The sequence below is a fragment of the Aspergillus caelatus genome (assembly GCF_009193585.1).
Source record: "Aspergillus caelatus strain CBS 763.97 unplaced genomic scaffold BDV27scaffold_256, whole genome shotgun sequence".
Classification (NCBI taxonomy): domain Eukaryota; kingdom Fungi; phylum Ascomycota; class Eurotiomycetes; order Eurotiales; family Aspergillaceae; genus Aspergillus; species Aspergillus caelatus.
Genome location: NW_022475519.1, coordinates 25,573 through 51,675, shown reverse-complemented (window position 1 = coordinate 51,675; position 26,103 = coordinate 25,573). Strand labels below are relative to the sequence as shown.

The following is a 26,103-nucleotide window of genomic DNA, read 5'->3' as shown; positions in this document are numbered from 1 at the left end:
AAAAAAAGGAAAAAAAAGGTGTGTCGCTCTGACCAGTGTCGTGCGAGTTGACTAGCAGCCCGGCAGATCAGATAGTTACCAAGTCGGTTGGTCAAACTGGAATGGCAGTGTTTTTGTGTTGCTGCCTTTCCGGGTTTAGTGGGGTTGCTAACCGGGATTGGAATGGCAGTGGAATGCCAGAGGCCACACGTGATTGAGAGTCACATGAGTAACTCTTCAAGACAGACGCTATTCCCGAACAGATATTCCTGACGCTAGGCAATTTCAGGCACATGTGTACGTTGACGGGACTCGGAAGTAACTCTTTCGGCCTGGTTCGCTATAAGGGCTTTAGCCTTTTAATGTGAATAACTACAGAGTATATGGGCTCTTCACTAATAGTAGGAAAGGTACATACTAACTACCAGGTCCACGAATGACAGTAGCACAGTTGGTCAAGTAGAAGAATAGGCGAGGACAAATATCTGATGGTGCATAAAAAGGAAATTTAGAAGGAGAACCTTTCCCGAAGTGACTTCTCAATTTTCCCTGATAGCTGTTCCAAAGCGATGTTTACTACATTGCTATTCTCATGACCCCACACTGATTGCATGAAAGTTGTCCCCCACAGCCCCATTGGAATACGTCGCCATGGGCTAAGTATCAGCCAGTAAATATCACGTCATGATATATGGAAATTTTTGAAATCTCAGCTTCCGAGGGTCGTGAGTCGAATGCAGAAAAGAAAGGGAAGGGAGGAGAGGTTCTAGATTAATGCGGGGGAGCCCGTGATTGTGATGTTACTGATTCTAAGACTGATACTGATATGCATATCGTATAATGATTGGGTAGATGGGGCTTTTCCGAAAGAGGGATAGTCTGTAGTGGAAGGGAAGATTTTACGATTGGAAGATAATGTGGGATAGGGCTAACGCTGCCTGCCTGAACCCTCAGGCTTGAACCGGGTATACGTACTGACCGCCCAGCGGGTTGAATTAATGAGAATATTGATATAATTCGAAGTTTCGAAGTGATGGTGAAGGGAATTTTTCAAAAGAAATAGTACTTGACCATATCCAAAATGAGTGCTTGAGGTGAACTGCTCATATTACCCTAGGAGAGGAGGATACTGCACTGTCATGGCTGGGTGGTCACAGATCATGTGATATCGAATCACCTGACTGCTGAACCCGTTAAGCGAGACTTGGCAGAAATCGGAATGCACACCAAAATTGCCCATCCTCACAACCACCCGAACAACATCGCAGCTTTTCGAGGTCGACAACTAATACGCCAAAATGGGTCGCGTTCGCACAAAGACCGTCAAGCGGTCCGCCAAGGTCATCATTGAGCGTTACTACCCTAAGCTCACCCTTGACTTCGAGGTCAACAAGAAGCTTTGCGATGAGGTGGCCATCATTGCCAGCAAGCGCCTGCGCAACAAGGTAAATCTCATCTACGGTGGACCACACGAGAATCATCGAGGCTGACGAAGAATTTTTCGATTAGATTGCCGGATACACCACTCACCTGTATGATTTCCCGTGTGCCTGAAATGACGAATATGGACTGGTCTCGAAAGAAAGAAAGAAGCACCCCCAACGACTAACCCGACTTTTTTCAACTTAATAGGATGAAGCGTATCCAGCGCGGCCCTGTTCGTGGTATCTCCTTCAAGCTCCAGGAGGAGGAGCGTGAGCGTAAGGATCAATACGTTCCTGAGGTCTCCGCTCTCGACTTCAGCCAGCACTCCGAGACTGGCAAGCTCGACGTTGACCAGGACACCAAGGATCTCCTTAAGAGCATTGGTGTATGTGATGGATCTCTCTTCTTCCTTCCGGATCCCGGATGATGGCGGCTAACGCAACCAACCACAGTTCGATGCTATCCCTACCAACGTCATCCAGGTTTCCCAGCAGCAGGTCTCCGACCGTCCCCGCCGCTTCGTCCGGTAAATAGTTAGTCGTGCAGGATGACGGATAAGGGAACACCAAAAAAATGACATGAAACGGTTGACATCCCTCAGGGAATGGTGGTGGTGACGATGCTACTTTCAAGGATGGGTAATGGCGTCAAAAGACTTCAGGAATAGTTACTTTGGGGAAATAGGTTCCGGGCATCTTTAGGATGAGAAATGATACGCCAGGCCTTTTCTCGCATTTCTGTCATGTTTTAGCAGTTCTGTAAATCGCTGAATTGCACCCCTGGGCAAAGAATGCTTCTTTTGTCACGATCAAGACATCTCGTGCCGCCACCATTCTCTTCGTGCTCTTAGAGATCCGGTCAATATGAGCCATTATCCACGAAGATAGTTGTTTTCCCATGTGTATGCTCTGTAGTTCGATTGAGACCGGTCTTGACGTCTCCGGTTGGCCTCAATGTGCCCAAATACGACTTATCCTTAGTGGTCAACGGTGCATCCGGAGCCGTGAATGCCATGTCGCCAGGACCTCTGATGGATGGCTATATCATGTACTATGTTGAATGAAGTGTGCTTTGCTAGTATTGTAAGGTATCTACTATTGTCATGATAAGCCACTATATGTGCATTAGGATTGGCCATGATTTGACCTGTTTCTGGTGAGTACTCATTGAGGTGTTATAATAACGAGGTACATCTCAGTTATATATAAATTGAACTATTCAGGCTTTCCTCATCACCATTGCCGGTAACCCCCTTCCAAATGCGAAACTCGATTCTTATATGCTATGAGTGTCTTAATTGAAAGATAAATCTTGTATATTTCATTTAATCCAAGATAATCTACTATAATTTCTAGTTACCAGCACCATTTCTTCTTGTCTTCTCCATGGCCTTCGATTCACACCTTACCTTATTCGGGTCTCGGCACGTGCCAAGCTTTTGTCGAGGAACATGTGACTACGCAGATCATGGTTACCTAAGCCACTCTACGATATGCTTCCTCTTGCCTGTATAATCTTCTGTGATTAATGATATTATTGTATTCATCTATGAACATCATACAACTAATGGTATATCTGACCGTTCAACCGTCAGGCGCGATATTATATGTTTTAGTCTCCTGCTCCTTGATTATAAGCGATTGATGCTTTAGACAGTCTGCGAGGGCGCATGGACGTTCTGTTCAACCACAAGTGGTTTTTTCAGTTCAACAGGAGTGTCTGCTTTAGGTTCGGACTGTATCTCCAAGGGAGTTATCTCAGGGGATAATGTGCCTTGTGGCTTGCTCTCTACCCCACCCGGTGTTGGGGTACGGCTTTGTGGTCGCTCCCTCTCTGCATTGACAGGTGTCGCTGTCGGCTCGTCGGGTATATTGATGATTGTTTCGGCAGGGAGCTGGGCGGGCAGCGAGACACTTGATTCTCCATGCAGTTCAGCCGGAAAATGACGAGCAGTTGGTTGAACTCCCTCCGGAGACAACTCCGCCGGTGATTGATTCTCTGGCCCTGTAGGCAACTCCAGGCCTCGAGGAGCCGGATCCAAACTTCGGGTGGTCGGCTCTGAAAGGGGATTCGCTACCCTTCTTTGGAATGAACTTGATTGGAGAAGCTGCAGGAGAGGCGTAGCCTCCGATGGTGGTGGTATCTCTCCGCTTAACAATTGACTCGCACTGACCTTGCACTTATAGAGTTTCTTGTTTGCGTGCCTTCGCTCCACCATCAAGCCCCCTTCAATGCTAACACCACCGAATAGCCCCTTAGTTTTGGAATAGGCGTACATCGATGCGATGCCCTCCATATTAGCACTGGTAGTGAATTCAGCGTTTCTTCCGACCGGCCCGAACGCAATCGAAATGTTCGCGCCCAAGGTCAAGCTTCCCATTCGTAAAAAGGAGCGAAGCCCAGCATCGTCGAGGATAAAGACAAAATCAGTCAATTCGAACCCCCATTGGCCACCGAATCCGACCCCGGCTAATGAAATCGCGGACGGGGCAGACCAGCTGCCATTGTCCAGTCTTGCGATGACTAGGCCGGAGCCGAAGCGGGCGGATCCTAGCATTCCAGCTTTGGCTACTGTGCATATCACCAGGCCCTGAACAAGAAATCAGAATCAATGTTCATCTATCACCCATGATTGTTTGCCTACCTTGGTATTGGCGAGCACTCTTTCCGGGAGCTCTTTCCCAGGGTTCCCGAAGTACGGTGCTGTTAAGAAGGATTCAAGAATCTGGCTTGCTTTCTTGCATTCGCCTAGTGCGATGTCAATTTATCGTCCAAATTACATAGTGACACTCGGCCAACGAAGGTACCTACTGCGCAAGGAGGCAGGTAGCGGGTTGTGCAATCCCCTCGGCATGTTAACGATGACTCTGGCCGCTACTTAGGGTATATTCAGTGTCCGTCTGAAAAACTCTAGGGGCGTGTGCGATAGGGACTGTCATATTAATGAGATGCATTCCTCACGAGGCAGAATCAAGGGGTCAGGCTAACGTCGCGTGTGTTCCCTAGTGTGAATATCGGCCATAGCCACTCGTATATCGTCTTGGCTTCGGCATCATCTCCACATTTCTAAACTGTTCAGGTTTAGCGCTTACGCCAAGATGCGAGCTAAATCCCTGGGTCTCGTCCTGCAATTTTCTTCATCCTGTTTTTCACCAGCGATAATCACAGATACTAACCGTGTCCATACGCTCTCTCAATTTTCTAATATATACATACAGTGGCAGATGCTGTCTACTTCAGCGCGTAAACACTCAACATATCCGCCCCCCTCCCTGCCTCGTATGAACGAGCTGGCTTTCGATATTGCAGCCTTCTAAACTGACCGGGTAGCTGTTGGACCTGATCGACCTCAGCCTCTTCCCCAATATTCTTGATTCCATCACCTCCCCGCGCCAGCAGATCCCAATGGACCCCATTGAGTCCCCAAGGCGGACCAGGCTGAGTCGGATCCTTGTACATGGGAAACTCTAGACAAACTAGGATTCCGTCAGGAGCCACTACCTGGCTGATGCGCGCTGCCCACTGCGGACGCATCTGCGGGTGCAAAGCACAAAGGAACTGCCCTAGTCAGTCTCATCCTCACAGTTACTCTCAAACAGGAATTTCTGAGATGTAAATACCGTATAATCGTAGACCAGATCGAACTTGATATCTCCACTGGCCGAGATCTGTCGCTCCCAGTCGGGTTTGAAAAAATCCCCCTGAACAAAACTAGCATTGCCCGGTGGCACTGGCCCCGTCCATCCCGACCCGAAGTTATACTCTTGAGGCCGTTGCATTTCGGACACCGCATACTTCTCCGCGGTGGATACACCGGTTGCTGATATCTCGAGCCCATAGGCATCGAAACCATGTAGGGCGAGCATGATTACGTCATAACCGCGTCCGCAGCCCTGATATTGTAGATGGGTTACTAAACTGCACGGAGAATATCAAGAGGACGAAGCTCATACAGGAACGAGTGCCTTCTTTCGCTGACCGTCTGGCTTTAAAGGTTGGAAGATAGCGTTATCCTTCTCTTGCTCGATCAGATCAATCAGTGCAGGGGAGGGTTTTCCCCGATCCCAGAGATCGCTCTCGTTTGAGTCCCAGAGGGAGGACCAGCCGGATCCGTGCTCTTCTAACGGCCTGAAGTAGTTAGTAATCTGAGCTATTGGAAATATTGTGAGAGTAGAATGTTCGCATACCGGTCATGAAAGTGGCCGATGAGTCGGCCTTGGACTACAGGTGTTGCAGGCTCTTGTGTGGGACTCATTGCAACTGAAAAAGGTAAAGGTAAGTTTCTTTAATAGAATATGTATTGAGTTTCTACGATCTGGCCTCGAATGGCTTTTTATACATACGTTCATGCGGGGTGGCATGAATAAGAAAGAGTCTATCAATTTGTTCTGGAGGGGAGTGTAAATGTGGGTCTTCTCTTGGCAAGCTTTATTTCGGCCACTGAATCGTGGCTGCGATCGCCGACGGCATCTCGGCGTTTGAAAGATGCATACCTAACGCCTATACTGGCCCTCGCAAAATATAAGCTCTTCCCATGCAACCAGCTTGGGACTGTTACCACCAACCTCTTCAGCCGCTACAACCTATAGCAGAACCCTCACTATGATACGACCGGTCTTGAAGTGAAAACAAATGCTATTGCGATATGCTTTATTCAACGCGAAACGCTCTCATTCATTCCCCTATGCTGCCACCTGTAACACCGCACGACCGGCCACCTGACCAGCCTTCAGCTTCTCGATCCACGAATCCAAGTCTTCCAACTTCCCCTTTGACAGAATTGGCTGTTTCCGACTTAGCATGAATAACCCCGAACTTGCGCCGTAGGAGAAACTTACATGTACAATGCCCCGCGCCGTAAAATCAAGCGCCTCCTCTACATCTTTCAAACTCCCAGTGATGTTACCGACAATATTTAATCGTCTCAAAGCCATCACGAGCGGTGGTGCGCCTGCTAGAATGGAAGGATCATTAGGGAGACCAACCACCACCATTGTGCCTCCGGGCCGGAGGTACATGGGCGCCCATTCGTAGACGGTCTTGCTAGCCGCCGTCACGACCACGCCGTGTGCGCCGTGCTTCGTGATCCTCATGACCTCATCCTTCAGGTCCGCAGGGGCTTTGAAGCTCTGGAAATCAATGTATGCTTCGGCTCCGAGCTTCTCACAAAGGTCCCGCTTCTCGTCTCCGCCATCAATAGCGAGGACCCGCATGCCCATTGCGCGCGCATATTGGATAGCCAGATGACCTAGTCCACCTCCAGCACCGGGAAGCACAAGCCATTGACCAGATTTGACGGCAGACCTAAAGCAAAAGCATCCCGTCAGCTCCCACATATCCAACAAAGAGCAACCGAATGGAAACACATACCTCTTACAAGCCGTATAAGCAGTGACACCCCCACACATAATCGGACCGGCTTCCTCATCCGAAACCCCATCCGGTATCTTCGACGTATACCTCCCATCAACAAGACAATACTCTTGGAACGTCCCCGGGGCTGAAAACCCACTGTTAATCTGCTTCTCACAATGCACCTCATCGACTCCATTGAGGCAAAACTCGCATTCCCCACAGGTACTCGCGATCCACTTAATGCCCGCCCGATCTCCGACCTTCCACCGCTTCTGCATGCCCTCACCGACGGCGACGACAATGCCGGCCCCTTCGTGTCCCGCGATCCCCTGGCTCTGGGGCAGCATGTTCACCCCGAAATCCTTCCAGTCGTCGTGCAGGAGGGACTTGTCTGAGCCGCAGACTCCAGTCCAGTTGATCTTTACCAGGATCTGGCCCGGCCCGGGTTGCGGGACGTCGATGTTCTCGATGGTCGTTGTGGCGGATTCGCCTGTGCCCTGACGGACGGCGGCTCGTTGGCGTGTTGGGATAGCTGGGATTGTCATTGTGATGGTAGTGTTTGGTTCAACATACAACATACAACATAAAAAGTTATGTAAAACGGGATATACAACGCAATTCGCACTTAATGTTATTGTTCAACAACAAAATAATAGAAAAAGAAAGAAAACAACTCGTCAGCAACAGTAGCAGAGGTAGTAAAAATGAGGGGTACTCTCACCACAACCCCAGCTATAAATACTCAACTCCGCACCGCACACGTGAGACAACTCTGCATACCCATCGACAGGGATACTGATAATGACGCCGTACTCTATCCATAGAGATCGCTATGTATGCGGGGAACCCCGGACTTTAATATAGCACCTAATTAACCTCCACCAAACGGTGATCCACTTGGTTTGCATTTCATCCAATCCCGTTCGCCGGTGACCTAGTATAGTACTGTTGTGGCGTCATCGGGCGTCTGTTTCTCCGCACGGGGATCTTAGCGAGCTTTCTTATCGAAATTGGAAGTTTGGGATTGGTTAGGAATGGGCTTGGGCTTGGGCTATTTTCTGGGGTTCTGTGCTTTGACGTAGATTAGGGTTGGGGTTGTGAATTGTGCCGAGGTGTGTTTAGTTTAGTTTTGGGGGCTGGGGTTGGGTTAGAAGGTTGTGGGGGAGGGTGGCTAGGTATTTGATCACCCCATTAACTTACAGACAGAATGATTAGATAAATGTAGGGATGTGGTGCACGAAGAGATATTTGGTCAGTCCCAATATGCTTCCTATACAAGGTTACATAACGGACTCTTCCAAGTTTCAGTCCGCTTCAAGTATGTACTATGACCAAACAAACATCAGAGCCCACAACCACACGCCAGAGGAACTTTTTCGGCTGCATAGCTAGACATTTCAATAGTTAGGCTCTAACAGGTTAATATAATTTTGATTTAATTGAACCACAAACCAGACCGGCAATCCAATATAGCATTATGCAATAGTCCTTAACCATCATCGGGAACAAGATAAGTGAAGTCATACCGAACCTTAACTGGACATTTCCCTGATCGAGATAATTTATCGCCATCACCCAAACAATTTAATGCAAGTATTATAGTGCTCGATCCAGACCCTCGGGACACAGGTTTAGTTCAACCTATCCTGATAGAACCTGGATTTTACCATGCATGGATCCACTGTCCTATTTATTATTCATCCACCTTAATTTGTAAAACAGGACAGCGTATGGCCATGTCTAGATAATTACATCGCATGACGCTATATCCCTCTGTATTACATTGGCCAGTAACATGGACAGCCAACTATGTGGTTTGATGTTATGGAGTATATGGTTGTTTGCCTTATGCAGGTTTTGAGGGAGAGCTGGGCCTGGAGCCATTTGGCACTGGGTTGGCCAACTTGCGAATAGCGTTCTAGGTGCTGGGGTGTTGATTATAAATTTGCTGTATCTATATCGCCCTTAGGGTGTAAAGAGTTATTGATTTTGACCCATTCATTAGATTCTATATTCAGGCTAAACATAATTGATAATGGATTGCCAGGACGTGATCCCCTCGGCTTTCGTACCCCAGCGGTTGAAGGTAGTGGTTATCGGGGCAGGGTTCGTCTATCCACCACACCATTGTGTTAATCTTATACTAATGAAGCAGTATATCTGGAATCCAATTCGCCCATGAAGTGACGACACGAATGTCCGATATCGAGCTCGAAATCTACGAAAAGAACCCTAAAGTAGGCGGAACTTGGTACGAGAATCGATATCCAGGGTATGTAGCCTCCCACACCACATGCGTGATTAGATGAAAATACAAACAAATAAATAAATAACAATATCTACTCACAAACCAGATGCGCATGCGACGTACCCGCACATGGATACCAGTATAGCTGGGCTCCTAATCCATGCTGGTCGAAGGCTTACGCGCCCGCTCACGAGATCCACGCCTATCTAGAATCTGTCGTTGACAAGCATGACCTTCGAAAGTTTATCCGGTTTAATCAGCGCTGCGTTTCGGCGGTATGGAATGAGGAGAGTTCGCAGTGGACTACGGCGTTTCGAGATGAGAGATCCGACGAGGAGACTGTTGTTAGGTCTGATGTGTTGATTTATGCTGTGGGGAGATTGAATGACTATCAGACTCCGTCGTTCGAGGGTCAAGATGAATTCAAAGGTCGAGTGTTTCATACAGCGGCGTGGCCAGAGGACGTGGATGTTCGTGGGAAGCGGATTGCTGTGCTTGGGAATGGGGCGAGTGGGATTCAATGTGTGTCTGCTCTTCAGGATGGTATGCTGCCTCCAAGGTTAGGAGATTAGGTGCATTTACTTACTGTGGTGATAGAAGCTCTGGGGCTTCTCAATTTCGCGCCACACCCGACGTGGCTTGGGCCTGAGCCTTTCGTTGAGAATCGTGAATGTAAGTGTACTGTTCAAAATAGTATGAGACAGAGATACTCACTAAAGGTAGATGACGAGCAAGAAAAGCTCAAGTTTCGTAGAAACCCCAAGGCCTACCATGGCTTTCGAATGGGTCTAGAAAAGGCTATGTTACCAGCCTTTGCATTTCTCTGGAAGGATACGCCCCCAAGCAGAAATCTTCGTTCTCGTGCGGGATCCTACGTGGAATCCAAGGTTGAGGATCCGGAATTGCAACAGAAACTGACCCCAGACTATACCCCCGGATGCCGTCGCTGGGCCCCCGGCGAACAATACATAACTGCAGTACAACAGCCACATGTCCATTTAATAGAAGATCATGTAGCTGCTCTCACAGAGAATGGATTACGCACTGAGGAAGGGGATGAATATGAATGCGACATGGTCGTCTGCGCAACAGGATTCAGTCTTTACAACCCGCGAGTTCCTGTCGTCGGACGCAACGGTATTACTCTCTCCGATTGCTGGGGGACAGATGGCCCATGTGAGAGTTATATGGCAGTGATGGTAGCATATTTTCCGAATTTATTTGGTTTGTTTTCGTGCGGCTGGAAGTTTTTCGGGGATGTCAAACTGACGATAACCTAGCATTCCATCCACCCAACTGCCCGGTAAACGGTTCCGCATTCCCCGGTATCGAACGAACAGCAGATTATATCGTTAGAGTCATTCACCGTCTTCAAACCGATCGTCTCCGGTCCGTGAGCGTACGACCCGAAGCCCAACGGGACTTCAACAGATGGGTCCAATCTCAGATGTCGAACATGGTGTGGTCTGATTCGTGCGATTCGTGGTGTATGTTTTACTTTCCTGTAAACACCTATAACTGCTAACCAACATCTCTAATCTAAGACAAGAACAAAGATGGGAAGATTATTGTTCCCTGGCCTGGAACTACCAATCACTACTATGCTGCTACGGCGATCATACGCTGGGAAGACTTTGACTTGGAGTTCAAGGATCCGACACAGAAATATATGAGCTTTGGGAATGGAGTGACGAAAGATGGCTTCAAGTCGGACTCGATACCTTGGGTGCAACCACCGGGCTATTTAAACTGATGAAGATTTCTGGGTAGTTAAATTTGTATATCGTGTCTTTGATAGCTTCTGTGTGCATTATTATCATAATTACTAATTTATGCAGATTATGCACTACTCTATAAAGTCATGTCATGATTGCGTACAAACTATGCTACAACCATTCCTTTAGGAAAATGCTTTCGTTCAAAATAGGATCATCTAAACGTCATTGAGCCCCTACGGTTAAGCAGCAACCTGCTAGTCGGGGCACATAAAGTCTTGAATGAAGTGATCGGGAACGAAAACTATCTCACACATCAACAAATTCAAAACCACAACATCGTACAACTGGATATAAGGATAAAATGATAACCAGACATGAATCCTGTCCAGACGGCATAGCTGGCCATTATTCCGGCGCTATGTTCAAGGACGCACCTGCTTTCCAAGATCATATCCTCCAACAAATTTCGGAAAGAAGACAACATGGAGATGGCATTCACACCGACTTCATGTATACGGACATCGCTCCTTCCTGGGCGGAGTCCGCGTACAGCACACTTGAAGAAAGAAGACTCATATGCTTGTAAGCTAGAGAACTCCCTACCGCTATAGGTGATATAAAAATCTGAAATCTTCGACTTGATCAAAGTAAAACATACAATCCTATCACCCAGGTCCTGAAATTACGAGCAATGGCAACTCCACTTCATAACGCCGACCAGGAGTGGTTCGCCCGTTCGCGAGAGATATGGCTGAACACTGGTGTTCTCAATCCAGTCGAGCGGAATATGCTCTTGGCCTCAGCCAACACAAGTAGGGCTCTTGCTACTGATTCTAGAACCGCTCTGAACGTTCGAAGAATTTAGGCTTACCGGATACCCATTCAGGGGAATGGAAAAGGCCCCGAATGTTGGAGTGCAATTGAACGGCACCGGGCTACCGAGAGTAGTGCTTGAGTCAGCGTTCTCGCAAAGTGGGGAGAGTCTTCGGAATGACATGCTCGATTGGCTCTTAGGTGGAGAGAATGCTGTCCAGGTTGTCATTCTGGTCAACTGGAGAGCATCACAGGATACTATGCTTATAAGAGGTGATGTAGATCTCTATACATTGGGGAGGGATGGGATACCCCGACTCCAAGAGCGCCAGGTGAGGAGGCATACCGGCCTTGCGCTTCCTTGCTGTGCTAACAATATCCGTAGCAAGTTTACCCGAGGCCCCCAGGACCACCTGGTGGTCAGACACTTCGCCTCACACGGAAGATGTTCTTTGGGAATAATATTGGATCAGGGCGCAGCCCCAATGAAGCTTTTATGATGGAGTTGGACCAGTTGCGAGCTGTAGCAGCCATGGTAATGCCCAGTATGGGCTATCAGGCGGCATAGATAGCGGAGCATAATAACAGTCAATGTCATGACAATGAAGAGCGACTTTTAACAGTAGCAGTGACTGCCGTGAAGTATGGATCCCTGTTATATGTTCGTTAGTACATAGGAAGGACTCGCCTACCTTGCTTGCACCTCTCTATGTCAACATCAACCTTATTCCTCATCGGGCTCAGCGTGTATAAAATATTGACAATGTCTCCATCCGCCAGACAAGAGAAGCTAAATAACGGATGAAAGTTCACTTTAGACGGTAGCTCTGAACTTCTGGAATGACCGAATGGCCCAAATGATAGTCATTTCCAGGCGTATTGCTCAAATACGCACTGTCTGTGCCAATACTCGTATGCGCGCAAGACTGGAGAGGGCATAATCTCTGTAGAGCAAAGCACTGACCCGATGGGAGAGGTTGAGGGTCGTCCAGTACAAGGAGGGTGGGTGTTTACTTTCCTAGTGCGCCCTCGGATGTTAGCTAGCATGATATATGTGCATACATGTAACTTCTGAGGCATTTATTTGGACACTAGTATATCTCTGGTCAGCACTTGTTAACAAAGGATGTCACTTAGGACTTCAGATACACGGAATTTCTAGAGCGAGCTTTGTGGTCTTTGACTCATGCTGGATGAGAATGGATCTGTCTGGGTCGCGGAAATATAATCAAGATTGCTGTGTATCACCGCGGATGTACGCTCCCTAGAATACTATATCCTGAACTTAAGGGAACAATTTAGAAGGGGAAGGTCCTTCTCTAAAGCGAGGTTACTGCTTGTATTTGCTCCTAAGGTTTCTGCTCATTTAATCCGAGAAAATCTGGTAAAGTGAAGAGTTTAGTCAAGATATCGTTGTAGTGCGTCGGGGACATACTATATTTAACGTTTATACTCGGTACCTATATGTGCCTCTAGAAAGGGAAGGCAAAGACTCCCCGCAAAAAGAAAGAAAAAAAAATAAAAAAAAAAGAGGAGGGAAGTTAAATAAAATTCAAGAAAACCTTACAATATGACATATAGATCTGATTCGGACAAGGAGCAAAACCAACTGATTAGTCTCTCAGTTTGCCCGGGCGGAGTAGGGCCTGTTAAAACGGGTACTTGACTAGAAGCAACTTTCCATATAACCTCGATTTGGCTACTATGAAGTGCCGGTGATCTTTGGTGGAGCGGACTACTACTTCTTCTGCGGGGTCAGATCCCTTGCAAAAGTGAAGCCTTTTTCACAACTTCATCCACGACTTCATTGGTCTGCTACGAACGGATATGAGGCAGTGCAAATAACTTCGAACACTTGGCAGGGGACCCACAAGACAGCTGACGGGAGTTTGTGGTAAGGCTGTAGAGTTGTGTCTCAATGCTTTGATTGGCCGTCTACCGCCTGGCACTATTATAGTCAATAGAAGATTGGACCGAGATACAGGCGGAAGAAAACTGCAGAACATAAATAAGAAAGCGACGTTCCGCAACCCTGAGGCGTTGCGCCAGATTGAGCGGTGAACCATGAAAAATTGCACCTAGACCTAGACAGAACCTGTCACCCAGAGTACGCCGGGAGTAGGAAGCAGACTATGCTAGTATGTCTAACTATACTAATGAAGTATTCCTTTATATAAATCTGGAAACCATGAGTCGATTTCTCTCTCCTCCCCTGCAAAACTTCTGTCATACATCTAGAATAGGGAAATAAATACCTTGACTCTACTTTGCTCGTTCACTCGTTCTCGCTTCCTATTGGTCAAGCTTCTGTCAATATATCATACAGCACCAGTATCAACAGTGTGCACTTGTCTATCATTTACGACTACTACTTTTGATAATGTCGGATGCCCCTGTTTCAACAAGTGCCAGTTCGTTCTATGTTGTATCCTCGGATGGCCATGGCCACAATCATACCAATCGATTTCCAATGCACAACGGCCTCTGGCTCCTTGCGGATGATTTCAACATGGAGCCTTTGCCTCCAAACCCAGCAGTCATACCAGCCAGCCCGGTCCACTACCCACAATGGCAACTTGATGTTCCCTTACACGACGGCTCCATCGTTCCTCGACCCACTGTGAACCACGATCTAGAGATGGGCCTTAATTTGCGCATGCCGACAAGCGTCCAACCCAATTCGATCTCTACCGCTGGGTTTTCATATGGTTATCTACCCAAACACCACACTGGCGCCGCACACCCTTCCGGCTCAACCTCAGTCTATGAAGGCATAGCAAGAGACCGGTGCGAAGGATACCAAAGAAAGGTATGATAATCTCAACGTTGTGCCTGAAGGCTATGACCGCATTCGTAACACTTCTGCAGTGGAAAGAACCACCGACCTGCGCAAAGATGTAAATGGGAGGGCTGCACATCTACAAAATGTTTCAACCGTGAGGCCGACCTTCTGCGGCATGTTAAGACCATCCATATCGCGCCTCGGTCTTATAGATGCAATGTCGATGGCTGCTTCAAGTCCTTCAATACGGACGATAATCTAAAGGAGCATATACTCAGGGTGCATGACTGTGATTGTTAGGGAAATCGCCCTACCTTGTCGGAATGCATGTCCTCCGTGATTTGTTACATTTTTGGGATTTCTGTGTCTTCTTACTTCGCGATGACGTTTTCAACTTATGGATTTCTGGGTTATCTCAAATATTCACTACCATTTCTAGAATGGTAGATCTGATTCTCACCAATACCCACTATGCTTTTGTGATATTGAAGGTTTAGTTTCTGCGCTCTCGAGGAAGGGTAATTGTTACAGGTGAGTCTAAGATTGCCCTGAAGCCACGCAAATTCTAAGCTATATGGGAAGTATACTTCCTTTATCCCACTGTTTTCTGTGAACCATCATTGTCCACAAACTATCTTCTACAGTTATATGAATGTTCTCTACTACTGCTGATGACCTCGGCACAGTAATGCTTGCGTAGAGGGTCTATGGGTAGAGCTAATCAAACTGAGCCTGAATTAATTGACACTATGGGGCTTCTAAAAAGCTGTATTAGAGCGCGAGAGGCTCATAGCCATTCATTTTTAATGGGCAATGTATGGATCCGCTTGGAAGACAATAAGATAGGGGCTTTTTTATGCTAAGGTATAATTAGTAAGCTAGATATAACAATAGATACATAAGTTGAAGTGATAAGTGGGCAACCTTATGTGCAACCACGTAAGATCTCCGGACGGAGATTTCAATTCGGAAACTTATAAGCATGAGGAGTACTCTGACGTAGATCGAACCATTCTGCTAAATGTGGAACAAATATTCCCACAGAGTGGGACTTCGGATATTGAGCGTCCAGCCAGCATTGTGTCCTTCCAAGTGGGGAGGATATTGGAAGACCGACCGGCTTAGTGGCACGATTATCAGTAATGTAATCTTGCCATGGTTGTATTTTCTCTGTGTGATACCAACAGGATACGGGTTATACCCTTTTTGTTCTCTGGATGATGTTATAGACGTAGACTGCGGGTTGTATGAGCACGGACATAGATGTGCTTGTGTGTAACATCGAGGGAGAAGCCTTTCGTCAGCAAGTAGGGATATGCCTCCCAGAAAACCTCATTATTCCGTGTAACTAGATAGCGAATCCGAGACTAGAATCCCGTATCCACCTTTTCCATACCAATGGAGCGGCATACCCTAGAATGTCCCGGTTTCCTTAGCCTCTTCCCTGCCGGGTTGGTGTGGAATACAGGCGTACAAAGACATAGGAATGTATCATGGTGTTCCAAACGCTAATGTAATCAGCCCCCGAATGCATACTATTTGTCTAGCTGATTCTCTTGTGGTGTCAATCTCAAAACAAAACCCGACGTCGGTTCGAATTCGAACTTCAGAGGCGAACGACGAGAAATTACGTTGTCGAGTTTTGCACTCATGCAGCAAACCGGCGCTCTTATCACACTAAGTTGGTACGACGTGAGCCTATAGAGTTAGGTGACTGCAAGCCCAATGTTGCCCTAAAACAACCCCGAACGAGAGAGATATCTTTTTTTGCGGACGGCGCTAGTGATGAATGTTGACCAATTCCTGTATAATGGTTTGGACACAGAGTCCTAGACCATAACTAACTTGATGTGAGGGCTCAGATGGCTAAATACTAACCTGGTATGGCGCAGTACGACACTAAGGTCAAAGGGGCCCTTGATAACTGCTCTCTTCCTCTTATAATGAACAGCGCCTCAATTAAAGAACGAACCACTGTAGGAGCTTAAAACCCTGCACTTATTCATTGAGGAAACAGCCGGGTCTAACAATTGGAAGTCGGATTTATAATTAGTATTTTCTCCCATCCCATAAATGTAGGTATTTGCGTAGAGAACTAGCAATGGTCCGCGCTCATAGTCATCATGAAGTTTCTGCTATGGGGAAGCTCTTGCGTGTTGCCTGTATATGCAAGCCTTATGGAACGTCATGGTTGTTTCTTGTCTAAGTTCTTTTCGCAATAATTCTCGGATTCATATCTTGGCAAGACGCCGCAGCGTTTGTACAACAGGAGAATAGTGAACTCGTCCACGGTCCGCATATGCAAGTAGATATACCATTTCTATCTGCGAGAGGCAACTGGTGGAGCCCTGAATACTGAATCCTTGAAACAAGGCCACCGTGGCTGAGTTTTGCAGAGCGAAACCAATCAGGGCAGCGGGCATGGAATGTTACACTACCCTCGAGGTGCCATAATCGAATGGAAGTTGGTAGAGCAGAGGGACATTCTATCCGGGCCGGGTGTAATATGCAGCTACCGAGGCAAAAGTGTTGTATGTCACACGAGGTAGGCACAGTCCTTTTGTGGATGGATGGGCAATGGTGTGGGATACTCCGGTATTCTATGTTATCATCTTGGATTCATTTTCCGGACTTAGTTGTATATAACCCGTTAGTTTTCCATTGTGGACTGGTATACAACATTTCCTCGGTATCCTTAATTTGATTTCCCCCGAGAGACAGTGGCCATTTACCGAGCAGCATCACTATACCTTACCTTTTATTCAAATTTCTTTCTGTTCAAAACGAAGTTCATGAAACTTTTCAATTCCTTCTCAAAATCTCCTAGTCTTATATACTTCTATTAGGCTTTGGCAATGCCTGTTGGTCGAAAGTCATCAGTTTCCATATCCCCAAACACTTTATCCACGCCCAGCCCTAACCCAGGTCCCGTCGGTCTTTCATTTGCGAACAATGATATTGGCTCGTTGCCGAACAACTTCGAGGAAGAATTCTTGCCATATCATGAAGGCTCCGAGCAACATACCTTGCTCCACAGTCCTTCCGTGCGGTCCTACGTTACATGGGATGATTTGTCTATGACCCCCGATACCACAATGGGACATGAAATGCAATTTGGTTTCAATTCTTCCATTGACGTTGAATTGAGCCCCAACCAGTCGGGCCTGGGTCCAGACGTTCACCCTGGATTTCAGGGCCCGGACATGGTTCCTGAGAATCTTAGCTGGCATCGTCAGGGAAATACCATTTCTTGTGGCGTCAAAAGTCGCCAGAGCCATCTCCATCCCAACAACCTTCTGAATTACCCTTTTATTCCACTGGGCCCAATTAAGGATGATATCCCTGGGGCTGAGATTCATATCATTAATCCTACCATGAGCAAAAGGTTCAATCCAGATTTAAAACTACAACTTTAACATCTCGCGCTAACGGTGGAATAGTAGCAGAAAAGCCCATCGCAATCTTAGGTGCACATGGAAAGGGTGCAAGTATAGGAAACCGTTTAACCGTTTTGCCGAGTTGGAAAGACATGTCAAAACTATTCATCTCTTTCCTTATTCCTATCGATGTACTTATGGGGGTTGTCTCAAGCTTTTCAATCGGAAGGATAATTTGAAGCAACACATGATCAGAAGACATGAGATGCCCTTTTAAGGATCAGATTCCACTTGGCCTGTTTTCTTCGTTTCATGGAGCGCAGTTTGTCAGTATAGCGTTGACACAAACAATACTACAGAATGCTTCTCTACATTATGAGTCATTGAGTTGTAGCGTTCAGAAGTTAGTTTGTTACTTGGAAGGGTGATTTTGCTTTCAAAAATACGCAAAACAATTCCCACTGAGAGAGTGTGAAAGGTTAGTGCTATCCCAATAAATAGAACTGTCGACTGTGCCTCAATGAACGATTTGAACCATGCGCCCGTTTCCCCCCCATTTTTTTCTTCCACCTTTTCTTCCCTCCCTTTCTTTTGCCATAACTTTGAACCGCATGAATAAAAAGAAAATAACAAAAGAAGAATACCACTACAACAGTCGACAGTGCTATGCTCCCACACTACAGGACATTGATCTTGAATTTCTCATAGGAACCGATATAGCTCTGGCAGTTAACAGTTCCAGCACCGCTAGGTCCACCCTGGCCGGTGACATTCTCCATGCGCAGATAGGCATTCGGGAATTGCACAGAAGCAATAGCCTTGGTGCCATCTTCCTGGTTCTCGAAGCGGAATTTCTCCCAAGAATAGCTGCCCCACCTGATAGTCCTCAGTCAGTACCGACCAATCTAGTATAGAACAGGGGATACGCACTGGCAGTTAACCTTTCCGGCACCCTGGGCGTAGGTCTCTCCAGATTTAACATCGGAGCCATCCATGCGGAGGTAGACGTTCGGGAAGGCAGAGGACATGATAGAGAAGGTATTGTCATCGGGGTAGTTCACGATGATGAGAGTCTCGTACGTGCCAACATAGTTCTGGACGTTGACAGTACCGCCACCAGAATCAGAGTATTTGGTGACGTCCCGTCCGTCCATGCGGAGGAAGGATCCGGGGAATTTCTGGGACTCGATGCTGACACGCAGCATGTTGGTAGTGGAACCGGAAGACATTGTGGAGGTTGGAAAGTTTGATGATGGTTTGATGAGAGTTGAATGCTATTGGAAGTGCTTGAGTGGGCAAGGGTTTTGTTCTGCTAGTGGATAAGGGCTCTTGGTTCTGGGTTCAACGTCTCTATTTATGTTATTTATGTTGAAGATAACCGCTACTAGCCGTAGATGATATCAATCTCGGTACAGTAGACTGACGTGAACCATACAGCTGCTGTGGTCAGTAGCGCTTATTCTTCTTTCTATTGCTGACCGCAACCATGCAATTGTAGGGGAATTACATTTGCCTTTGATCCTGAGGCGTACGTTACTCTTACTCCGCTAACAGACCATTTGGTGGTACCGGACGTCCGATCACGAAACAAGTATATCATATGAATTTAGGACTCTCCTTTGCCGCTTATAGAAACAGTCTCTATTCTTTTATACTGTTAAGACTCTTCCTCGGATAGCCGCAGTCCAATAAGCAGTAACTTCACCACTTGTATCTTATACTTCCAACAAATCGAATTGGAAAGGCTGAAAGAGAGACTACATCATGTTACAGCACTAACACACGCAACCTGCATTATTAATGTCATGAGACTCTGGAAGGTGGGAATCCAATGAAACGTGCGGGGGTAGTCTTAGTAAGTAGGGTTGCAACAGTATTACACCAATCCCCGGATTTGGAACAAACCTCGGAACAACACTGATGGCAATATCTTAACAGAATCAACAATACCATGACAGTTCTATCTGGGCTACCACCATTGAGGATCCAGAAAAAGAACCAGAAGTGCGTGATAATTGAATATGTGGGGCCCCGTGGCCTAAAAGCATTTGCATATTATGGATTAAGTAGTTAGTTCTCAAAAAAAGAATCAGCCTCGGAGTATTTAGCAAGACTAATCAGCTTCAACAAAACTGCTTTGTTAATCGTATAATCTCCCGAAATATAGCATCAAGTAACATTCTGCATACTCTGATGTCTGCTGCTGAGATACAAACCTTGCGGAGCTCAGCCCAAGATATCCTTAGACTTGGATTTCAATGCAAACTTTGCCGACATGTTTCTGGTCAGATAGATACTGATAAGCTTCACGGACCTCTCCAAATTTGGAGATGCGGTTGTCCACGACGGGGTGAATTTTATTTGCCTCAACGGCACGGTTCGTCTCTTCAAACTGTTGTCTGGACCCCACACCAATACCTCGGACAGTACAAACGTTCAATAGAGTGTCGACGAGGGATGGCTGGTCAAGAGCTGAGGAGCTTGCGACAAAACCGACCATGGAGATAACGCCGTCTATCTTGATCGCTTTGAGGGACTACATGTCTGCGGTTAGAAACATTCTTCCGTCAAATGGCTGACAGTATAAACTCACCTCTTTCATTGAAGCTGGCCCGGCAACTTCTACAATATGCGTCACTCCTTCATGGTTAGAAGTAAGGCATCTCAAAACTTCCCCCCGCCCGGGACATTCATTATAATTTATGATTTCATACGCCCCCACTTGTCTAAGGAGACCAGCCTGCTCCTATGAAGATGTCTTAGCAATCACCTTCGCACCCGATGTCTTGGCGAGCTGTAGAAATGTGTGAGCCAATGTGTAAGGACGAAAGCGGAGTACATATCTGCACAGCATATATGCCTTAAACTAAGGGCAGGTTCGGGTGGGGTCCAGCGGGGAACCCGATCAACTCTATTTGCGGGGTCTATCAGATATCTGTGTGGTAGAGTTTCTACTGTCACCACATGCAACCTTGAACAGAACGAAGTTTATCCAGAGCATGCCACTTCGGTAGCGTATTAAGCGGGATACCGACGCTTTTTCAGTCTCTTCGGTTTTTCGGGCTATTGACGCTCGGCTTTCTTGCGTGTAACTTCACATTAGCTTCGTGGAGACGGGAAAATGTGGGGGACCGCTATATTTAGTCTACTACCTATAACCGCGACCCGTAAACAAGCCATGTGAGGATCACGACAACTCTATAACTGACAGATATCCGTCGAATTTGAGTTTAGTCAATAGCAGTGTTATATTCTTCACCGCAGGACACGGTCACTTACAACTTGGTAACCACTCGACAGGTCCAGGCATTTGGGTGGCTCCGAATGACTAGCTGGCTGTCCGCCGAGCCGCTGATGATCTTAGTTAAGATATTTAAATATTAGTAATTTTACCGGTATTCATCTATATTTTCTTTTTTTCTTTTTTATTCTCTTAATATAGGGTAATATATTAAGTCAATATTAGCTAAGAGACTGCTGAGTAGATTATAGCGATTATAATTTTTAAGTACAGTTACTAAGCTGCTCGGTTGATATACAGAGTCTTTGATTCTCTTTCTTGTTTAACTAGCCTGTAGTTGATTCCACAAGCAAAACCACACTCGGGGCACCATATCTTGCGCTCGAAGACTGTATATTGCTTGGGAAAGACTATACACTTCTATTAACTGCTGATATTTCTGGTACTGAGATAAGAGCTAGGTATCTATAGATTTATACTATCTGAGACTGAGATTATTCAATACTCTATAGAATATTATAGCAAAGACTTTTGGTTATTTTTTGAATTGAGTAGAACAGACTTTCAGGGATGATATATCTGAAATATAAGTATTTATAGCTCTAATTTGCCAGAAACCAAGCTTTTTTTAGCTGTTAGATAAGAAAAAATAATTGGTTATACTAAAAGAGAAAAGTAATTTTATAGTTAGCTTCTATTTATTTATAATAATTATAGTATTTCTATTCTCCGATTATCTTATAATTCGCTTGTTTTACTGGTTATCTATTACTCTAATCTAATAATAAGTATATAAGTTAGACAAGGTCTTATGTATACTTTATCTATATAGTAAGTCTATCAAAGAGGACAGGTATATATCAGAGAGGTCTGGGCGTAGAAATTCTTCCACCAACTCCCCAATGACGCCCCTTGGCATGCTTGCAATCAATTTGTGGTCTTCTAACGACGTCCCGAGCGATGGTATCGCAGGGGCAAGAGGTTAAGCACCAGAAGCATCAAAATTTGGCTGGACTCTGCTCCTTCACTAAAAACGCGGCCACCTAGACTTTATTTTGTTGAATCACTCCTTGGCGTCAAGTGGACTCTGCAGATTGTCTCTGTTTTCCTTGGAAATGTTCACCTGGAGTATATGCCCACCATTTGTGGCATGCCAAATAGCATGTTGGTCAAACTGAACAAAGTGTCAAAGTTGCGCAATCATCCACAGCAACAAGATGTTAGCCAATCCACAGTTGCGATAGCCACCGCCGATATCACTGTGGCTACCTAGGAACCAACATTGTTTTAGGGCTTGTCCTGGCCAGAAATGAACCAGATTGAAGGTTTGAAGTGATATCGCTTTTTGTTGAGGGCAAGCGCCTGAAATGCATTTTCAATGTTGGGACTAACCTTGTAATTGATGAAATGGATTTTTTAGTTTACCTATATAGAACCCCTCTTGGAAAAGAATCCCAAGAACTTTACGGTATCCCACACTGCGCAAACTTTGATCTTAACATGTCTTCAAAGGACTCTTTCATCATTCTTTAATTCAGTAAGGGCTTGTCCTCAACACTTCTGATATTTCACTACAAGCTCTTAAAAATACATTTCAAGCTTTGTGGCCTCTGTGCCCCCATCAAGCCCATGTTGTGATATCTTCTGGGATTCCCAGATCCTGAAAAGCTTAGGAAGTTTCATATTCAACTAAGCGCTCCCAAGAATGCCAACATCTATTGGCTAATAATGCCAAGCAATATTCCAGTAAGTTTCTTAAATTTTCCAGTCGATTCCTGCCATGGCCTTCGGAATCTAGAATTACAACGTGCAATTTATGCGTTCTTACCTCTACCAGTCGACCCATTGTGGAGGCTACCTGCGAACGTCATGCCTGCACCAATGCCAAGATAATACAACACCTGTTCATAGCAATGCCCATCGCTTGAACCACGTACAGCAATGAAACTCTGAATTCGGCTTACATTTGTAAGAGATTACTTGCTTCTCAATCATTCCAGGTGCCGTCGCAGCAAATAATTATTCGTCGGTGCTGTGTCTTATCTATTAGGCGTGTGTGCTTAAAATCCACGCCAGGAAGGGGAATGCTTTGTTCATTCATGGATGATAACTGAGACTTCGTGAATATAGCAAGGAATTAATTCCGAATAATCGCTGAGACTTTTAAAGGTCACAAGTACATGCTGTGAGGTCATCATGATACATTGAACAATGTTGGCATATGGATTCCGCCAAAGCAGCTCTAGGTGGACGGCAGTTAGCCGCTGGCAAAACTTTCATATTCAGGAAAAGTGTTAGGGTTACTTACCGGATCGGATCAGAAGATCCGATAAACCATCTGAGGGGGCATAGAAGAAACCTGATGTTAGACCACTCAATTGCGCGTGACCGTGTTTCGAAGATGACCCACAAATTCAGACAAATCTAGGGCGGTCTAGACAATCTAAGCTTTGCTGTTCGGTCATAAGACGTGCGCTTATTCTCAACGGAGATGATTGGACCAGCCCTTATTTTCCCTGGGTTTGAAAGCCATAGATTCGGATTATCCACATATTGAGTTCCGCGGAACCAAGCTTTCAAAGTTAGGGAGGCGTGAAGGACCCATTATCAATTGATGCATAAGACGACGTCTCAGCCCCGGTAGCTATGATCCCATGCGAAGGACTGAAGAAACCTCCAAGAGCGGCCCTGATACCGATGACTGTCTGATATGTCTTTGAAAGAAAAAAGGCCTAGATCGCGATCGTCCACTCGTGGACAGCTTGCACAATCTCAGCCATCTCTGGAACAGCCTTCTGGACTATCTGAGTCTGGAAAGAAACATCTGATTATTCTATGTGATGGTAACGTACATCGCTCTCCGCATTAGGCGATCTTTTGGGAGGACGAGTCCTGAAGTGTATTTTTAGAAACCCCTCATGGCCTCACTAGCAGCCGTGACCACCCCCCTTCGATCGTGTCCCGCTTCTCCCGTGTATTAAGCCAATATGCCGAGGCCAAACGCGAAGATGGAAAAATTGAACATATATCGCAGATCGTGTATTACCAGACGCTTCATGGCACAGGGGATGATGAATTGCGGGGTGGTATTATCACAACCACACTTTATACTCTGGCTCGGCAAAGTCAGTTAACTTGTCTACTGCTTAGGAGATACCGGATCTAGCGTTTTTGAAAACATAAGATCTGCATACTCGTTCATTGCGAATAATTACAGAAACGGCGACAAGATATATTTTTTTGGCTTTTCTAGAGGAGCCTACACTGCATTAGCCATAGTGTCACTTATCACCTCCATGGGCCTTCTTCCGATCAGCGGAAGAGACCAATTCGACACATTGTACAACGACTTCTTCCACAAGGGTATGCTACATTACGATGAACGCCAAAGAAAAAACATTTCCCTACGTCAGCTGGAGCCTTACACTATTGAGATCGTCGGCCTGTGGGATACAGTTTCATTCAATAACTGGAGTGGGAAAAAGATCGCACTGCACGATAATTATTTACCAATCCAGGTCAAATACGGCTTTCAAGCATTGGCTTTGGATGAACAAGAATGGTCAAATAAACCAGTCCTTTGGAACGAACGAGAACAGAGAAATTATCAGAGCTATTTGTTACAAGTCTGGTTTTCGGGTGACCATTTGGACATTGGAGGTGCCAAGGAAGACTCCCGGCTATCAGATATTTCTCTTATCTGGATGATTGATCAATGCAGCACGCATGGTCAACTATCATTCAATATCGATGGATATCTTAGGGCACCGAATCCCATCGATATAAACTATCCAGTCAGCTTTGCCCATCGAGCCGACCCATACTATCCAGCTATTCCAGGAGCCGGATGGGAAACCAGAAAGGGTCCAGTTAGGAGCCGGCGTGCTGCTCGCATTCTGCCGTACTCAACTCGACATCCCCTCGATTACCATCCTGAGCGAGGACCAACCCATGAAAGCCTCCATGCTTCCATTTATCATCGTTATTTGCCCAGCGTGAACCAAGCCGATGCAGTCTCATGGCCTTGCAAGCCATTACACTTTTTTCCCAGCAATAATACTCTAGTGACACGAAAATCCGGAAAATCCTTGCCCGTGGCCAAATTGGGCAATTTGGAAATGGCACTCATGGGGAGATTCTCTAACTGCCTTGACCCCGATGACTCTACCTCCGACTACTTACACACATTGCTGGGCACAATCAAACTTCGCACATTCAACCACCAGCCCAAAATGCCCCATACGGCCTTAGATATGTCGGATTCTCTGGCGCAATGCACGGAAAGAGAGACACTCTACGCCGACGGGGGACCTAAAAGGCTCAGAACTGTGTTGGAGCGCATTAGCAATTTATTCGATATCAGATTATCCGCCGATTTGAGTGATTTTTGCGACCTGCTTGACGGTCGAATTGACTCTTTTCTGACAGTGACTGGGTCGTACGACGACGCTTTTGCGGCTTCCGTGGACTCTTACGTCAGGCGGCGTTGGGGCACGATGGGCGTCAATATCCTGATGTGGCTGTCAGAGTTCTTATCCGCTGCCAGATTGTCTGGGCCAAGTACATGTGAGTGTTCGTGTTATCTCTAAGCGGCATGTTATCGGTTTCTGATAAGTAGTATAGCGTCTCCATTGCGTATCGATGGGATAGACGAGTCCAATAATCCAGGAGCTATTGAACTTCATGCCCAGCTTGTCGAGAGGTCTATTACGCCTCCGGATAAATATAATGTTACTATCCGGGTCCAATGCATCGACGGCAGAATGAAGGTCTTATTGGGAGACGTCGCATCAGAACTAGCGTGGATTGTGGCAGCATTTAAGGAACCTCGGGAAGAGGGTCTGACATTCTCTGGAGCGGAGATCGAATACATCGTCCACAGCAGTGAACCCTCTAGGACAGAACAGGAGGGTTGCTCTAATTTCCATATCGTGTACTGCGAAGCTCCACGCAAGAGATCTGAAAATCCTATTGGCACGTGTTGGCACCAAGTGTTCACCGGATTGAATGTTGCAATCGGCTTCCCTATTCCCCATCGTCCGAATCACATGCGTGGTGTGGAGATACCGTTCACTCTGATGACCACTCTCGCTGGTGTCGGCCACCCTGTTGCATACGAGGGCGGCTTTGTCTTAAAAGGTCGGGAAAATGCTTTGGTCCCGGTC

General features: G+C 46.3%; 9 protein-coding genes across 9 annotated transcripts; 5 read left to right on the top strand and 4 right to left on the bottom strand.

Moving 5' to 3' along the window:
• Positions 1 to 1,160: 1,160 nt before the first annotated feature.
• On the top strand, positions 1,161 to 2,288 carry BDV27DRAFT_135895 (40S ribosomal protein eS17). Its single transcript, XM_032068647.1, has 4 exons — positions 1,161 to 1,424; positions 1,489 to 1,511; positions 1,612 to 1,789; positions 1,857 to 2,288. The coding sequence occupies exons 1-4, from the start codon at positions 1,278 to 1,280 to the stop codon at positions 1,932 to 1,934; spliced, it is 426 nt and encodes a 141-aa protein (XP_031922652.1). The 5' UTR covers positions 1,161 to 1,277; the 3' UTR covers positions 1,935 to 2,288.
• Positions 2,289 to 3,052: 764 nt separating this feature from the next.
• Positions 3,053 to 5,659, bottom strand: BDV27DRAFT_149480 (uncharacterized protein; the record flags this gene model as incomplete). The annotated part of the gene is made up of 9 exons (XM_032071058.1): positions 3,053 to 3,994; positions 4,049 to 4,152; positions 4,216 to 4,281; position 4,314; positions 4,393 to 4,460; positions 4,656 to 4,962; positions 5,025 to 5,134; positions 5,384 to 5,532; positions 5,592 to 5,659. The coding sequence occupies 9 exons, from the start codon at positions 5,657 to 5,659 to the stop codon at positions 3,053 to 3,055; spliced, it is 1,815 nt and encodes a 604-aa protein (XP_031922651.1).
• Positions 5,660 to 6,086: 427 nt separating this feature from the next.
• BDV27DRAFT_149479 (zinc-dependent alcohol dehydrogenase) lies at positions 6,087 to 7,304 on the bottom strand (the record flags this gene model as incomplete). The annotated part of the gene is made up of 3 exons (XM_032071057.1): positions 6,087 to 6,188; positions 6,243 to 6,708; positions 6,775 to 7,304. 3 exons carry the CDS (start codon positions 7,302 to 7,304, stop codon positions 6,087 to 6,089), a joined length of 1,098 nt encoding a protein of 365 aa, XP_031922650.1.
• A 1,490-nt stretch (positions 7,305 to 8,794) lies between these two features.
• BDV27DRAFT_149478 (flavin-containing monooxygenase) lies at positions 8,795 to 10,760 on the top strand (the record flags this gene model as incomplete). The annotated part of the gene is made up of 7 exons (XM_032071056.1): positions 8,795 to 8,865; positions 8,915 to 9,031; positions 9,114 to 9,550; positions 9,605 to 9,679; positions 9,731 to 10,231; positions 10,288 to 10,494; positions 10,564 to 10,760. 7 exons carry the CDS (start codon positions 8,795 to 8,797, stop codon positions 10,758 to 10,760), a joined length of 1,605 nt encoding a protein of 534 aa, XP_031922649.1.
• A 315-nt stretch (positions 10,761 to 11,075) lies between these two features.
• On the top strand, positions 11,076 to 12,106 carry BDV27DRAFT_168447 (uncharacterized protein; the record flags this gene model as incomplete). Its single annotated transcript, XM_032074771.1, has 4 exons — positions 11,076 to 11,307; positions 11,374 to 11,537; positions 11,584 to 11,870; positions 11,924 to 12,106. Exons 1-4 carry the CDS (start codon positions 11,087 to 11,089, stop codon positions 12,104 to 12,106), a joined length of 855 nt encoding a protein of 284 aa, XP_031922648.1. The 5' UTR covers positions 11,076 to 11,086.
• A 1,812-nt stretch (positions 12,107 to 13,918) lies between these two features.
• BDV27DRAFT_149476 (uncharacterized protein) lies at positions 13,919 to 14,620 on the top strand (the record flags this gene model as incomplete). Its single annotated transcript, XM_032071055.1, has 3 exons — positions 13,919 to 14,246; positions 14,320 to 14,347; positions 14,407 to 14,620. 3 exons carry the CDS (start codon positions 13,919 to 13,921, stop codon positions 14,618 to 14,620), a joined length of 570 nt encoding a protein of 189 aa, XP_031922647.1.
• A 2,555-nt stretch (positions 14,621 to 17,175) lies between these two features.
• On the top strand, positions 17,176 to 17,974 carry BDV27DRAFT_149475 (uncharacterized protein; the record flags this gene model as incomplete). Its single annotated transcript, XM_032071054.1, has 2 exons — positions 17,176 to 17,705; positions 17,761 to 17,974. The coding sequence occupies 2 exons, from the start codon at positions 17,176 to 17,178 to the stop codon at positions 17,972 to 17,974; spliced, it is 744 nt and encodes a 247-aa protein (XP_031922646.1).
• A 261-nt stretch (positions 17,975 to 18,235) lies between these two features.
• BDV27DRAFT_168441 (fascin domain-containing protein) lies at positions 18,236 to 18,977 on the bottom strand. The gene is made up of 2 exons (XM_032074770.1): positions 18,628 to 18,977; positions 18,236 to 18,573 (listed from the first exon to the last, which is right to left on the bottom strand). Exons 1-2 carry the CDS (start codon positions 18,924 to 18,926, stop codon positions 18,375 to 18,377), a joined length of 498 nt encoding a protein of 165 aa, XP_031922645.1. The 5' UTR covers positions 18,927 to 18,977; the 3' UTR covers positions 18,236 to 18,374.
• A 962-nt stretch (positions 18,978 to 19,939) lies between these two features.
• BDV27DRAFT_162514 (uncharacterized protein) lies at positions 19,940 to 20,299 on the bottom strand (the record flags this gene model as incomplete). The annotated part of the gene is made up of 2 exons (XM_032073408.1): positions 19,940 to 20,233; positions 20,291 to 20,299. The coding sequence occupies 2 exons, from the start codon at positions 20,297 to 20,299 to the stop codon at positions 19,940 to 19,942; spliced, it is 303 nt and encodes a 100-aa protein (XP_031922644.1).
• Between the last annotated feature and the right edge of the window lie 5,804 nt (positions 20,300 to 26,103).

Bases quoted from the DNA above. Each gene is read 5' to 3' on its own strand.
- BDV27DRAFT_168441 (XM_032074770.1), bottom strand. From the start codon at position 18,926: ATGTCTTCCGGTTCCACTACCAACATGCTGCGTGTCAGCATCGAGTCC. The intron at 18,574-18,627 runs GTGCGTATCCCC...GAGGACTATCAG, and splicing joins GCCGGAAAGGTTAACTGCCA to GTGGGGCAGCTATTCTTGGG.
- BDV27DRAFT_135895 (XM_032068647.1), top strand. From the start codon at position 1,278: ATGGGTCGCGTTCGCACAAAGACCGTCAAGCGGTCCGCCAAGGTCATC. The intron at 1,425-1,488 runs GTAAATCTCATC...TTTTTCGATTAG, and splicing joins GCAAGCGCCTGCGCAACAAG to ATTGCCGGATACACCACTCA. The intron at 1,790-1,856 runs GTATGTGATGGA...AACCAACCACAG, and splicing joins ATCTCCTTAAGAGCATTGGT to TTCGATGCTATCCCTACCAA.